Here is a 15,142-nt window from a genome sequence, read left to right as displayed (position 1 = left end):
GACTGAAAATGTCTGGATTTTAAAGTTTTCTTAAGTTACATTAGCTATGGCATTTAACATTACCATTGAAACAAAGCTCACTCTTTTAGGAGAAAGCTTATTTAAAGAGGTACTTCCTGATAACAAAGAAAAGCGGATTGATTTAAATGCTGGTAAAGTGCTGAAGCATCCACATTGGTATCCTATTAATTTCTTTAAACATTTGTATAAACAAATATGTTTACTTATATTTCCATTTCCATCATTAAGTAGGTAACATCACAGGTAGGAACACGTAAATCTAGCCTAACTCATGCTTTCTAACTTCATTCCTAGAAGAAATCACTTACTATGACAAAAGAAGAGAAGCTGTGTAGGGTTATCTCTATAGAAAGGGGGGAAAAAAAAGAAAAAATAAAAAGAATTTTGTAATTGTTACACTTCTCCCACCCTCATTTTTTCCCCTCTCTGTTTCTCATGCCTCAGTCACCTTTGTCTTAAGCCATAAAATCCTTGGGCCATTAGACCATTCCCTCCTACCCATCACTAAGAGATCCAGCTCTAGTTGCTTATTACCACGATTGAAGCATCAAGATTCATTTGCACCTGAGCACTGATGCCTTAACTGGGTGTCTGTTTTGTAACAGCTTAGGCCTCTCATGTAATTCAAAAGGCTATTTATTCCCTTGCCAGTTGTGGAGAATGTGCTTGATAAGCCAATTAGTCCTTTCTCTTAGTATTTGGATAGAGAATACGTTACTTGCAAGTAAATCAGTACATTTATTTGTTTTGTTTTCTGCTAAATTTATATTCAACATGGCAGATAACTTTGTCTTGCCAAGTATTATCTACAGATGTTTCTCAAGAAAAAACAACTAGAATACATAAACTTAGAAAAATATGAGGAAAATGGCAGGAGGGGTGGGGAAAAAAGGACGTACTTCTCTGTAACTATACACACATGAAATGTGATCCTTCTGTGAGCTGCGTCTGGGTAGATGGGGCTGGTGACAATGACGATTCTGGTGAAGAAGGCAAACTTTTCACTGCAAAGCATACAGCAAGAGAAATAAGAATACAAGTTACATAATAAATATAAGCTTGAAAATCACCATTTCAGGCTATAGTATGAGCAGAACCAAATGAAAGCTACAGAAGTAAAGAGTTAAAATCTGATCAGTGCAGTGACTACAAGTTCAGGGGAGAGCATAGCTGTTCTCAAGAAAGATCATTACCCAGGCCTAGAAATGACCAGTAGAACACCTAAGGAGCAAGCAATGGTTACGTGAATGCTGATGTGTTATTTATATTGCAAAGAGAGAGAGAGGGGAGAGAGAAAAAAAAAAAAGTAAAATTTAACTAGTCAGGATACTCCCAGACCCACCTTTATATCCCAGCTTAGACTAACTGAGCACTTTAAAACGTATTTACAAGTTCTGGTTTTGATTATCAAGACACAGCAAGGATTGCTGACTGCACTACAAAGGTCCAGGCCACCTTTCATATCCATAAATTGGCTTACTTAACCATTCCCATCATCAAATATCCCAATAATGTCCTAAATTCTATCTCCTTCCTTCCTCCTCCCCTACACACTCCACTCTTTTTCTTTTTGCAAACAATTTTGCTTTACTCCAGGCCTTGCCTTCTTGCAAAGTAGTACACCACCGGTTATTCCACCAGTCAGCGTTTTCTGTTTCTTCATCTTTTCTTACTCCTGAAAATGTGACTAAACTGTGGTTTTTTACTTTCTAGTTCAAAATCTACTAGATATATTGGAAACTTTCAAGGATTCCTCAACCTTGGGCACACCTGAGGCCATTTGTTAGCAAGGAGGTAAGGGAAAATAATCTATACATATTCAGGATTGGGATGCTATTCCACAAGGTGAATAGGAAAGGATTTGCTCCAACTGACAACCACACTATGACTCAATTTCTGGCAACAGTTATTTAACTCCCTGAATTAAATGCAACCATAAAATTTACATTAAAACCTCAGAAAAATAGAATTTCTGTAGTTGTCCACTGGGAAACTATTTTTCTCTACGTTGTAAAATCATACACTTGACATCTAGACTAGGTCAGCACTTTCACTCCACAAAGGTTTCAGAGCATAAAAAGACATGATCAAAATGAAATAAAGTTTTACATATGTACTGTATGAGTTGTGCTTTGGTCTAACTCTTTTCCATACCTTCTGTTGCCTGAGTTCCTTTTGAAGACTGTGCTGCTAATTCAAATGAAGAAATAATCCCTCCTTGTTCTTGAACACTAACTACTTCACTTTCTTCTGAGCTGGTTTTGGGTTTGTGGTTTGTAACTGTGGTCACACTCTGCAAGCTAGTTAAAAAAAAAAGCACGGTGTTTAGAACTCACTCTAACTTAATTTCAGGTGTTAACCACTAAGTATAGGAGTTACAATTTAATTTTCTTCTGTTAATAGAAAAAAGTTGCAACTTGCAAGTTTGTATAATATAAATTAAGCACGTATTTTCAAACTCTTCTACCTTGTAAACTTAGACTTTAAAAAAAACCAAAAAAAGTACTGGAGATTGAATTCCTTTTTTCCTTCACAAAATCATGCAGTTTCCTACTGTGTGATATCTATTTTGCTGAAGGATGCTGTCAGAAAGTTATGACCTAATGTAAGAACTCACTTAGGACCTGCAGCACAACTTACAATAAAGTTATGAATCCTTAAAGAAGAATATCCAAGACACAATATTCCTCTAATTTTGCAGTACTCCAAAAATAGGGAAGTTCCCTGGCTGAAGCTTTTATGATAAACTGATATGAAGCTTGAACTGACATTACTAAATACATTTTGTATCCCAAAGCAAGGATTATTAACATACTCTCTTCATTACTGGGGTAATACTTGAAAATAAACATTGCTCCACCCACCAACTCATCACCTCTTACTGAACCCCCACAGTGGTTACGTTTCTCACTAGATTGCTCTAGATGTAAACCACTCCAAAACATATAATATACCTTATACGTATTTACAACAGTATTTCATTAGTTGCTTGGTCCGTTCAGCTAATAAATACAATACGCAAGTTTAAAATAGCCTCTGAACATCTTGTTTTATTTTTACCTTGTATCACCATCACGTGTTTCTTCCAATTTATTTTTCTTTTCCTTTTCTGCTTTCTCTTCATTATTCACTTCTTTTGAGTCAGATGCAACATGTGCATCTGATAAAAGATCATCAGTTTTTGTCAGCTATAAAAAAATTGAAATCATGAAACCAAAAGCTGTAACACGTAACACATAAGTGGTAGATAAGAAATACAGCATCAGGAAGCAGTTTTATTAACAGACAAATTTTGCCATCATGTATACTTAGTAACTCAGAATTACATAACTTAAGAATTTTTTTTTATCAATACCATTCAGGTTAATAGAGTTATCCTGGAACTTAGACCAGAGTTGGGTAGGGCTTCGCTTAATAACTTCCAGAACTTATCTGAACTCTTTGGATTTCAGCCTGCCTATTTTTCCACGCTATCCCTCTCTTCCCAATGTCAACAGAGATTCCAGCTACTGCAATATACTGCTGATGAACCTGAACACTGCTTTTAAAGGTCTGATTAGATATAACCTATATAAGTGTATTACATAATTTTCTGTTAAAAGATTTGCATACTTTACAAAGCAACAGACTCTCAATAGAAAGTGTTTTTAGAGAATAACGACAGATGTTAATATTTGATTTTATACCATTCTCCATCAGACATACATTTTAAAGAGCTAAAAATAAAATAGGAAAACAAAAGGAAAAATGAGTGAGGAAAAGTAAAAGCAAAGGATGATTAATGAAAGAACATGGATAGAAAAGGAGAAAAGAATATACACAAGATTTTTAGAAAAATTAACTATAAGTAGGATAGAATTATGTAGAAACAAGTGCAATAATCTGTTCTTCACAGTCTGTCTGCTTTTACTGAGTGTTCAGGGTGCTTTAGTACAAGAAACACCAAGGTAACCCACTACCCAGTGAGTTTGAGAGTATTTCAAGACAGAGATCAACCCGGTGACCAAATGGTACAAACTACAGTTACTGTCTACTTCCACGTATAAATCCTTGTGCCAGCTTTATTCTGCTTCCTATAAACTATTTGAAGCACTAAAGCCAACCAAACAAAAGAAGTCAGGTGTATGAAATGATTTTTAAAAACTACACTGATATAGCCTAAGCAACGCACAGATCAATGATTTTGGTTTAAAGATGCATTAGTATCAGTTTTGTTTCCAAAGAAGTAAAGACCATAATTTTTAAATTTTCCAATCAATCAATCAATCAAGATAGTAACAGATAAAGTTAAACAAAATGAAATTTAGGAAGGCAATATTTACAAGAAAATTTAATTTCTCAGCTACAGACAGATCTGATACAATTTTGCACTTCTCTATAGAATATTTGTTCTATTAAAAAAAAAAAATCTTAATCTTACAAGCAAAAGGAACCGCCTCAATTTCCCATACTCTGCTGTCTGTGACTCAAAACATTTTTCTGCTGCAAGACAGACAAGCTGATGAACAGTTCAATAAAAGACAATTTAGTACCTCTTTAGTAAAACTTGAATTATGTTCTTGCTCTCCATCATGCCTTAGTTGCACTATTTCTTCTCCAGGACTTTCATTATTTTGTTTAAAATTATTTTCTTTACTGGTGCTCTCTAATTCTCTCATATTACTAGATACAATATCATCCTTTTTTCGATTCTATGGAACAAAATGGATACACAGACGTATTCTTAAAAAGTTTTTGCAATCTCATTTCTACATCTTGCACTGTCCTCTGACTGTGATCAAAAAATACTTAAAACACTTTAAGCATACCACATCACAATATGCAAAATTGAAATTGTTAAGGACTTAGAATTTTCTCATTTTTGTACCTTTCAAAAGAGTTCAGCCTAATAATTTTTTTCTCTGCAAGATTATTGTACTTTCTCTGCACAACTCCCTCAAATCTCTAGCATTTCTATTAGTCCCCTTTATCTTCTGAAATTCCATTCATATTTATCTCAGTCACACACAGGATTAGTAGCATTCTTATTTGCATTCATAAACACTGATTTTTTTTTTTTAAAAGGATGATGGTTAAAAATTTGCTCTCACTACAAAATTCACAGTGCACCTGTGTGGACTTTATCCAATTATCTTGGGTATCTGCCAAGCCTACACTGTTAACTGATTTAACAGAGGACAACATAGCATCTGATAATGGGAGAGGATATTACTTATTCCTTAAAAAAAAATAAAAATCCATTGCACAAAGAATAATTTGATATAAAAAAAAGATACTAGAGGTGACTTAAGGTTGTGAGCTGTGAACATTATGTTTGCAGAGTAGCAAACCAAACTGAAGTGAGGTTCATGTCTTATCAAACTAAGTACTAGGGCAGAGAAAAATAGTAGCCATGAAATCTTGTGGCCGAATTCCTGTGATTTAGCACATGCACTCTGTTAAGAGGAAATTCCACATAAGTCAGTTCACAAATCAATCTCTCTACTTTCCTAACTAAAGTATGTACCCGTATCATACACTTGTCGCAAACAATAACAATTGTGAAGCAACTTCCTTTTGTATTTTGATAATCACTTAAAAAATCACACAGCAGGCTGTTTATAAAATCATTTTTTTCCTCCAATTCTTAAAAAAAATCCCAAACAAACTCCAGTTGAAAAGGCTTCCAGCTGTTAATGCCGTTGCACTATTTTTCTGTATAAAAAGGAACAGGCATAGAAATTATGCTTTTAAAAATATGAGCTATTACTACAGTGGAATACCTCACCTTGGGGCTTTTTGCCAAATAGCATTCTGGAAGAAAGTAAGTTGTGATTAAAAAAAAGTGACTTTGTAGTTTGGACTACTAGTTAAATATTCAATTCAGATGCTTTCTCACTTATTCTATACATTTCTTATAGCACTGAATGCACACAAAAGACTGAAGAATATGCTGACATGAACAAAATTCTTCCAAGCTCTGTATAGCAGGTGGTGCTGGCACTGAGGATTTGGCCACTTCCCCAACTCTGCTCCCAGTGTGCTGGCCGTATAGCAGGTGGTGCTGGCACTGAGGATTTGCCCAACTCTGCTCCCAGTGTGCTGGCGAGGCAGGTATGACACGTATGACTGCAGCTTCCTCACCCTGAGGTATGAAGTGATACCATAGGGAAGTGGTAAAGCTCACACACCTCTGAAAAAACTAAAAAACAAACAAAAAAATCAACCAAAAAACACCTAAAAAAAAAATCTGCAAAGCTTTGCTTTGTACGTCCCCTTCTTGAGAAACGCAGTGTCAATCACCAAAATATTTGTAGGAGCCTCCTTCATATATAACATTCATGATGTCAGCCCAAATACAGATCCTCTCATGCAAAGGTACAATTTGAATTCAGTGTCTTCTGGGGATCCAATGCTGGTGAAGGATGAGTAACTTGTATAGCTCTGAAGGCAGCTCAGCATGCTCAGAGGAAAAGAAAAAACAAAACTTCTTTGGAAATACGTGATTTCTTAACAATGCAATGCATTTAATCTGGTTTTGGAAAATCAGATGTTAAAATGCCTACTAAAAATGCCTACTAAACATAAAAGAAGGAATTTCTATGTCAGAAAAGGAAAAAAAAAATAATCAAAAACCAGTGTGGTTTGAGGAAAAAAGTATGCCAGAAGATTTAAAAAAACAACCAACCAACCTTGATTAAGGTACTGAAAAAGAAAACTAATTCTTAGCAGTTAGACAGTAATAGGCTGTCTAACATCCACTACCCTGAATCTGGGTTTGGGTTTTTTAGGGGTTTTTTTTGGGTTTTTTTGGGTTTTTTTTTTTTTTTTTTTTAGATGTATATTCAGGATATTATTTCCTGGTTAATGACAAGTAGTTATATCTTTCTCCTCTCTCCCAACCCTTTACCCTTTAATAAACTCATTTATTTTTCCGAGGGCTGGAGCACCTCTCCTATGAAGACAGGCTGAAGGAGTTGGGGCTGTTCAGCCTGGAGAAGAGAAGGCTCCGGGGAGATCTTATAGCGGCCTCCCAGTACCTGAAGGGGCTACAAGAAAGCTGGGGAAGGACTTTTCCTAAGGACAACTAATGACAAAACAAGGGGAAATGGGTTTAAACTGAAGGAGGGTAGGTTTAGATTAGATATTAGGAAGAAGTTTTTCACTGTGAGGGTGGTCAGACACTGGAACGGGTTGCCCAAGGAAGTTGTGGATGCCCCCTCCCTGGAAGTGTTTAAGGCCAGGCTGGATGAGGCTTTGAGCAACCTGGTCTAGTGGAAGGGGTCCCTAATGATGGCAGGGGGCTTGGAACTGGATGATCTTTAAGGTCCCTTCCAATCCTAACCATTCTATGATTCTATGATTTGCCTTAACTGTTTAAGAATGAGTGAAAACAAAAGAGAAGGTTCTATTTTTATGTATTTATGGGCTCAGAAACCACAGCAAAAGAGCAGCAGTTAAGAGCTATCATCATAAATATACCTTCCTACTTAAAAGTGTTACAGATGTTTGAATATATTACACGGCAGAAAAATCTTCATAATTTATACATCAACTGAATCGTGATTCTCCCTGATACTGTTTTGTCACAAAGCTTGCAATTTCATGTTGTGTGCTACATCTGACAAAAAAAAATCCGTTAACAAACATGACAACGCATAATCAAACACATGTAGATTTGAATTATTTATTTCCCGAAAAGATAAAGAAGTGACTTCAACTATCATTAGGTATAAGCATAAAGATTGTCATCTCCCTTGCTCTCGTGTCTAGCATAGACTTGTGACTGTTACTGTATACAAGCAGTATACAAAGGGACACCTAGAGTATCACGTGATTTTGGAAAAAGAACAATTTTGTAACTTTTTTTTTCTTTTTAATTGGACAAATTAAAGTTTTTGAATAACGTGGGACCCACCTGTGCCAATTTGACTGGATTATCTCTGACAAATGACAAACTCTGTGAAGGAGACTGGTCCAAAACACCAATGATGTTGAGTCCTTTTCTCTTCTCTCTCAGGCAAGCTTGTTGGTGTCTCTTTATTCTTTCCATCTGTTCCTCCACAGTCATTCGAGGCCGTGTGCTTTCTGCAAGACACAGCTGCTCCACTGCGCTTCTTGGTCTTTCCTTAAATGGAGGAAAAAAAATATATTTGTTTTAAAAAAGCAAGATTTTAAGCTGTTTAGCTTGTCAGAAAAGATCATCTAATGATTTACTAAAAAGCAGAAAAATAGTGTGCAAGTAAAGATCTCCTATGTAGGTGAAGAAAGTACAAGAACCAATTATTAATAAATGAACACCGAAATTCAAAAATAAAAGGAAGGAAGAATTAGCTTTTTTGAGCAGTGACATTACCCATCAATGCTAAATATTAAGAGAATGGGTAGATGCTCTCTCAAAGCTGTCCTATCAAGTTGAAACAATTTATCAGACATTATACAACAGGCAAACACTAGTTACTTGACTGAGACAGAAACATAATTGAAATTTAATGATCCAGGATATTTATACCAGTTGATCTAATAGTGATTTGTGCCTTTTTATGTTGAGAAAAACTACAGCTGGAGATCATTTAATGCTAAGTGCAGGCTGAAACACAGCAAGTTTATCACTACTTAAAAATCTGTAATTCAAAGCATTATATTATTCCCCAAATAACAATCATCACTTTACCAACTCTTTTCTTGAAATTCACTGATTTTCAGTCAGATCTGTACTTTGCATGACAGAAAAAAAAATTTACTTCAGGTTGATCAGCTGCAATTCAGCACATTCAAAGTAACTTCTGAAGTGATATTCTTTCTCCAGTCAACATCCTGTGAGGCCCTCTCTCCTCTCCCATTCTTCCTACAACTTCTCGTCTTCTATTCATGCTGTAACTATGGCAAAAGTTTTCCTCCCTTTTCCATGAACTACATGTAAACATCTGTCTTCAACCCAGAGACTACAGGACTCTCTGATCTGAAATTCCAGATTTATTGCCCACATATTGCTTACTGTATCCTTATTTTCTGGCTGCTTTAGGTATTTCCCAAATCATTTTAGTAATGAAATAAATATAAACCAGTTTTTGTTATACAGGGGCTGTTAAATTGCCCCAGAAGCCAAATACAAGTCCCTCAGAGTTTTAACCTAAGGTGCTTCATGTCCTTTCAGCTCAAGCCTGAACTTCAGTAGCTGAGTAGATTTATCATTACTATTTATTTCTTGTCCAGTTGAGCATCTCTCTGCAGTTTAACACACGCTACCTCTATCATTTTGTCATTCTTTCTACAGCTGTGTGCATTAACCTAGATATATTTTTATAACAGTGAATTTTTTTTGTAAAGAAAATTAAAAAGATAACTATAACTTTTGAAGTAACTACAGAAAATAAACTTAGAAATGAACACATCACTATTCATCAACGCCTGAAGGTTATTTTAACGTACCGTTCTTAGCTCTATCTTCTTATTCTTCCTCAAAGTGACATAGGATGCTATTGTCGAAGACTCTGGCGTTGGTGATTTGGTTCTAGGTGGTACAACTCCCACAGGAAAGTGTGAGCCTGTGACACAGGAAAGCAAAATACTAAATACTATGCAAAACACTGCCAAAACAGTTTATTGTTTTCCAGAAAATACATGTTGTCAGCCTTGGAAACTATTCTTCAAAAGACAGCAAAGATCTTATTGCCCAACTATCACATCTGCAGAGGTACGCAGGCCAACGACTAGCCCTTGGCCAGAGGTTTAGCTAACTGAATAGAACATGGGAAACTACTGCACGTGGCACCAGAAATCGATGGACGTAACAATAACGGTGAGAAACAGACAAAAAATAGCTAGTGCTGTGTGGAATTGCTAGATTTCATAGGGGAATTATGCAAAAGATGGTTAAACTTCACAGGTAATTGCACAGCCGTACTGGGAACTTATGGAACAGTCTGTAAGGCCAGCAGAGTGCCTAGGTAACTGTATCAATGCTACCACTTCAGGCCAAGCTTCCCTAGATAGTGCTCTGGAAATACTGAATTGAGGAAAAGTGGGACCAATGAAGAAAAAGTAATTATGGGTGGGTTGTTCATTTGGGAAGAAACAAAGGTTGTGAAAGGGAGGAGGCATGGTGGATGGGAAAGAACGGGCATGGAGTAACAGAGAGGAGGGGAAAGAAAAGGGGCCAGGTTTGTATAAACAAGCTGTTTGTCAGTATGCTTGTCTGCCCAAGCCCCGTGCTTTAGCATTGCAGTCTGTCCTGTCTTCTTATTCAACTTTATTCTGAAGTGTTTTCCATGCGAGTATGCTTTCTCTTCTGTCTACGAGAGTGTGACAGATGCTAGTGATCTTCAAGCCAGGCTAGCTTGCCAGTAGGAGACAGCTACAGAGAGATTGCATGTAGGTCTAGAGGACAAGGACAGGAAAGACTGCAGGTCTGTGGGTTGGCTACCAGAAGGACCCTAAGTCCTGACCTGCTACCAGGGGTGACCTTCTGTCTGTGAGATGCTAATGAACTTAAGACAAGACTAGATGGCAAGTAGAATAGAAGGGGTGGCAGCCAGCTGTCCAAGAGACCTCAGGTCTAGAATTCAGATACTGAAGAGGCCAGAGTTTACTGATGGAGATACTGTAGGTCTGGTCAGCTCTTGGAGGGACTCATTTGTGTGTGTGCACATGTGTGCTCACGTCCAGGGAAGTGGATGAGACACCATCCCTGGAGGTATTTAAAAGATGCATAGATGTGGCACTTAAGGATATGTTTTAGTGGGCATGGTGGTGTTAGGTTGATGGTTGGACTTGATGATCTTAGAGGTCTTTTCCAACCTTAAAGATTCTATGATTCTATGTCTATATGTGTATGGGATCAGCTAGCAAGCTTTCAGCCTGGCTAGCTGGCGTGTGAGAACAGGATCATGCTATTTGTGCCACTTCACCTTTATGTGAGTGCTGGTCTTGTTCACACGGTGCCTGCAACAGCACTGGTCTCAAACCTGCTGTGGTTGGCCGTGCCTGTGCTTGTGCACAGTAGGACCATGTCCTCAGCCTTGCAGCTTGCTGCACTTAGGGACAGGGAACTGCAGCAGCCAGGCTCTGTCTGGTTCAGAGCCGAGGACATTCCGTGTCCTGATGTCCACTACGTTCAGCCCCTCGTAACAACATCCACAACTAGTTTTTCTACTTAGAGAAGTCCTGCCAAAATCTAATTAAGCTGGTAATAAGTTAAAACTTATGGAAATATACAGATATAATTAAATAGCACATTCTTCATTTTTGCTTCTTGATACATGCAGGAAATCAAACTATTAAAAATATTGTTTCCTCACTTATTTAGCCTAAAAATAGATACGCCTCCTTTGATAGCCAAATTATTTCTCCTTGTTTTTCCTGAAGTTGCACAGATTTCAGAGGATATATTGACTCGGTGAAGGCTCAGCTCTTTCTCCAAATGGTGTGATAGGCTGACAAAATAGTCTGGAGGTATTTGAATGCCAAATCCATCATTCAAAACCAAAACTATACAGCAACTGTTTGGGTCTCCTTTAGATGTATAAAGGATAAAACACAGCAGAAATCCATTTTCGTTTTGTGTTCATCTTTATCTACCACTCAGGTCATAAATATTCCTCTGCTTGCAGACAGCTGTAAGGGTTACTTTACAAAGTCCCGTTAAAATGTTTCTCTTTGCTGAGATTTGAAAAGAAAGGGAAATGGCTGCCAGAAAAAGCAGGAGAAGTGTCTAGTACAGTAATGTGCACAACCAACTAGAAAAACATTTACTTTAAATTTCCTCTGAAATTTACTACTTTTTAGAGCCACCCTCAGTAGAAAACTATGTCATTTAAGCATGACTTCTTAAAACAGCAAGAAAGAAAACTTGCAGAGATAAGCTGCCTTTGAATTGGTTTCCTTTCCAGCTTATAAACTATTAAGATAGAATTGCATCAAAATGTTTGTTGAAACAGCATAGAGTTGTAATGGCATATGCACTTTAAACAAAAGCCAGAAATGGTTATATTTTTCCTGTTGCATGGGGATTGTTATTATAAATGAACACATAGAACAAGAAATATTTGTTAGGAAATTCACACTGTGGATCAGATGATAAAACACAGCTATGATAAACCTACTCCACATTGTTGTTTAAGAAGATAAAAAGCCTCTTGCTGCTTGCTACCACTGCTGCTATTCTCTCCCCCACTCCAAATATTATTTGTATTAGAAGAATCTGTATTATTGCTTTCTCTTACTAAGAACTGTTTTTCTACAAATGGACATAATAAAATTACCTCTGTCTTTACAGAAGAAGATAGAAAGCAGATTGGGGTGCTCCAAAAGTATTGGTTTGCTTTATATAATCAGTGCAGGATTTATTATATTTTCTTGACAATTACTTTCCCTCTTATCACTATAAATTACTATAAACAATCTGGAACACCACAGGTCAAGAAAACCTAGGTATGTCATCAGAAAGGCAACTTCCTCAAATTAGGTGGCCAATGACTGGTGAATCTCAAGCTAAACCTTTTCATCACCAAGTTATGAGAGTTTATACCTCAGCAAATACCATTGTGAATCTGCCTTGACTAATTGTCTGTTAAGTGCAAGCTTAATGATGTCATATATCACAGGGCCATTCACATTGTTTACACCTAAACTGTACACTAACCTTAGTTTTAAAAACCTCCATTACTGTTCTGATAAAAATAATAATCCTTCTATGATAATAACTCTTGGCCAAATTCTGGTAGGTAGTGTTGCACCAACCTGCTATGCACGTGCTTAGTCAAAGCACCATAACAGAAGGCAGTGATATTGCCTGCACTGGAAACATCAACCGTTACAGTAAAAAAAATGGTAAAATATATTTTTTTCTAAAAGCTTTTAATGTGGTTTTCAGAAGGTGCTCGGTCACCTTTAACAAACTATTCTGTGTGTTTTAACAAACAGAATTGAGAAGCGCTTCCTGGTAAAAGACTCTACCAAGCAATTAGTAGCTTTTATGGAAGCTAGATGAAGAGAAGAATCTAAAGCATTTAGCAATTGCAAAGACCTTTATTGTCTGTACACTCCAAGGTCATGATCATTATTCCTATTATATCAGAGGACAGAAGGCAATTCAACAATTACAAGATTAAAAAAAGAAAAAGACATTGTTTCCCTGCCTTATGAGAGCCTGAAAATTCTGTGGTGCTGCCTTTTTGGACGTTCCAGTGACATAACATCGGGAGTTTGATTCAAAAACTGAATAATTGTTCAAGGGCAAGAACACAAAATGGGTAATTGTTCAAGGGAATGGTGTGTGGGGAATGTGAGTGATGTGATTAGACATGGTGTCAATAAGGATTTCAGGGTTGTTGGTGAGTGTAATGTTTGATTTTTCCTGCGGTGTAATTGACTGAAATCTTTCTCGTCATATAATTAAATCATTATTTTATCATGGAAGCTGTTTTATTGTATTAAGAAATGGACAGGCTACAAAAATACGAAGGACTATATATCTTCTATAACACAGTTAAAGCTTTGTATCCTTGTGAAAAGGTTGTACACACCATGCCAGGGAACAAACCTTTAGCTGCAGATTCTGATTCTGAAATTTGTTCTGTTTTTTCTTCACCATTAGACTCATCCACTTCTGCTACTGTAGTTAACTCTGGCTCACTCTTATAAAGCCTATAATCAGGACCCTGAGGAATGACAAGTTATGAGGTAAACAAACAGGTATTTTTGTAAAAGCATTTATGTCTTAAGACTCCAAACAGTTGGTATTGCAGCAGTTTTTCTTTGTAGTTAATTTGGGTAAAAAACATTTGCTGACTTTCAGAAATTATAGAAAAAAAAAAAAGCCATAAAAACATGGAGGGTTTTTTTGTCTTCTAAATGGTCTTCAGGAAACAAATTTGTATAAGGCTTCAGCAAAAACTGATTCTGAGCCTAGATTTTTTTTAAGAATTTCTGAGTACAAGAATTGAAGTTTCTGAAATTTACTCAGATACAGGCATTTAAGTCTTAAGACATTTTTTATATATGCAGAGAATATATGACAGGAAAATGTGAAGAGCAAATGATGGAGCTATAAATAAAACTAAGCATCCAAAAGTGAAAACATAACACAAAAGCAGCCAGATGACAAAATAAAAATTGTGGCTGTGCAAAGGGAGGAGGATGCTTCAAGAACAATGTGGCAGCTTAAGCCACTTACACAGTAAGATCCATTTCTCTGATATCCTTGAACTTGGTGAATCTTCTTCTCTTCTGGCAGATGTACTGGGCCCCTGCTATAACAGAGCAAGGAGCTGCTATCACTGGGCAGAGGGGGGATTATGGGAGGATGCTCTGTAAAGTCATAGGACCGAGGGAGTGGAGGACGAGGTGGGACTACTTCCTCTTCCTAAAGATTGTAGAATAGTCACCTTATTTAGATGTGCGCACCTGTTACAATTATTTATAACTTAAAAAGAAAAATATATTACCATAGCTACACCAGCTATAGATTTTGGAATTAAAGGGACAATGTCACACTAAAAAAAAAAAACAAAAGAAAAAAAGAAAAAAAAAGAAAAGGCCAAGATAGCTTTATTTTCTTTGTGTTTCTTTAGAGGTTTTTTTTTGTTCTTTTGTTTGATTTTTATTTTATTACTACCACCTAGACTGAGATACTTCAATAGTTTCACTATTCAGCTTATCAAGATTTTCAATTCTTACACCTGCACTTTCTGTTGGACATGCATGAACTCTCTGAATCAACCTTTTAAAAATTAAAATTCAATATCTTTTTAAAGATTTATATATAAATTAGAACTTTAGAAAGTTCTGGAGGCCAGATGTATATTGCATAAACTTTAGACTGTGACAGTGTCCCTTTAAAGCTGTAACTTCTAGCCAGATTTTCAGAGGAATTGAACATCTGGGAGCTCCCACAGTTTCAGCTGTTCTTGTGGGTGCTCTGGCCATCTGAGAACCAGGCTCAATATATGAGTAGACATATAAAGCAATGTGTTTCTGCCCATGAAAAGTATGGTGGGTAGAAAACAAATCCATAAAATAAGGTTTATACTTCTAGGGTAAGAGACTAGGGAGAGGAAAAGGTGAGAAATGGAAAAGAGAAACATACCAGTGAGAATATAAAGACAGAGAACAAATTAAAGTGTTAGAATTACTAGTGGAG

At 36.6% G+C, this 15,142-nt stretch overlaps 1 protein-coding gene across 1 annotated transcript in view; it reads right to left on the bottom strand.

The window, feature by feature from the left end:
• PLEKHA5 (pleckstrin homology domain containing A5) overlaps positions 1 to 15,142 on the bottom strand; it is a 71,960-nt gene that overhangs the window by 2,358 nt on the left and 54,460 nt on the right. The window contains exons 19-26 of the mRNA XM_029084756.1: positions 14,177 to 14,365; positions 13,544 to 13,661; positions 9,433 to 9,548; positions 7,919 to 8,128; positions 4,554 to 4,712; positions 3,082 to 3,209; positions 2,176 to 2,321; positions 941 to 1,025 (exon numbers count right to left, since the gene is read on the bottom strand). Of these exons, the coding sequence (XP_028940589.1) occupies positions 941 to 1,025; positions 2,176 to 2,321; positions 3,082 to 3,209; positions 4,554 to 4,712; positions 7,919 to 8,128; positions 9,433 to 9,548; positions 13,544 to 13,661; positions 14,177 to 14,365 (1,151 nt within the window). The remainder of the gene's footprint in view (positions 1 to 940; positions 1,026 to 2,175; positions 2,322 to 3,081; positions 3,210 to 4,553; positions 4,713 to 7,918; positions 8,129 to 9,432; positions 9,549 to 13,543; positions 13,662 to 14,176; positions 14,366 to 15,142) is intronic.

The sequence above is a fragment of the Antrostomus carolinensis genome, unplaced genomic scaffold (genome assembly GCF_000700745.2).
Source record: "Antrostomus carolinensis isolate BGI_N321 unplaced genomic scaffold, ASM70074v2 scaffold954, whole genome shotgun sequence".
NCBI lineage: Eukaryota > Metazoa > Chordata > Aves > Caprimulgiformes > Caprimulgidae > Antrostomus > Antrostomus carolinensis.
This window is presented reverse-complemented; position numbering and strand designations above follow the sequence as displayed.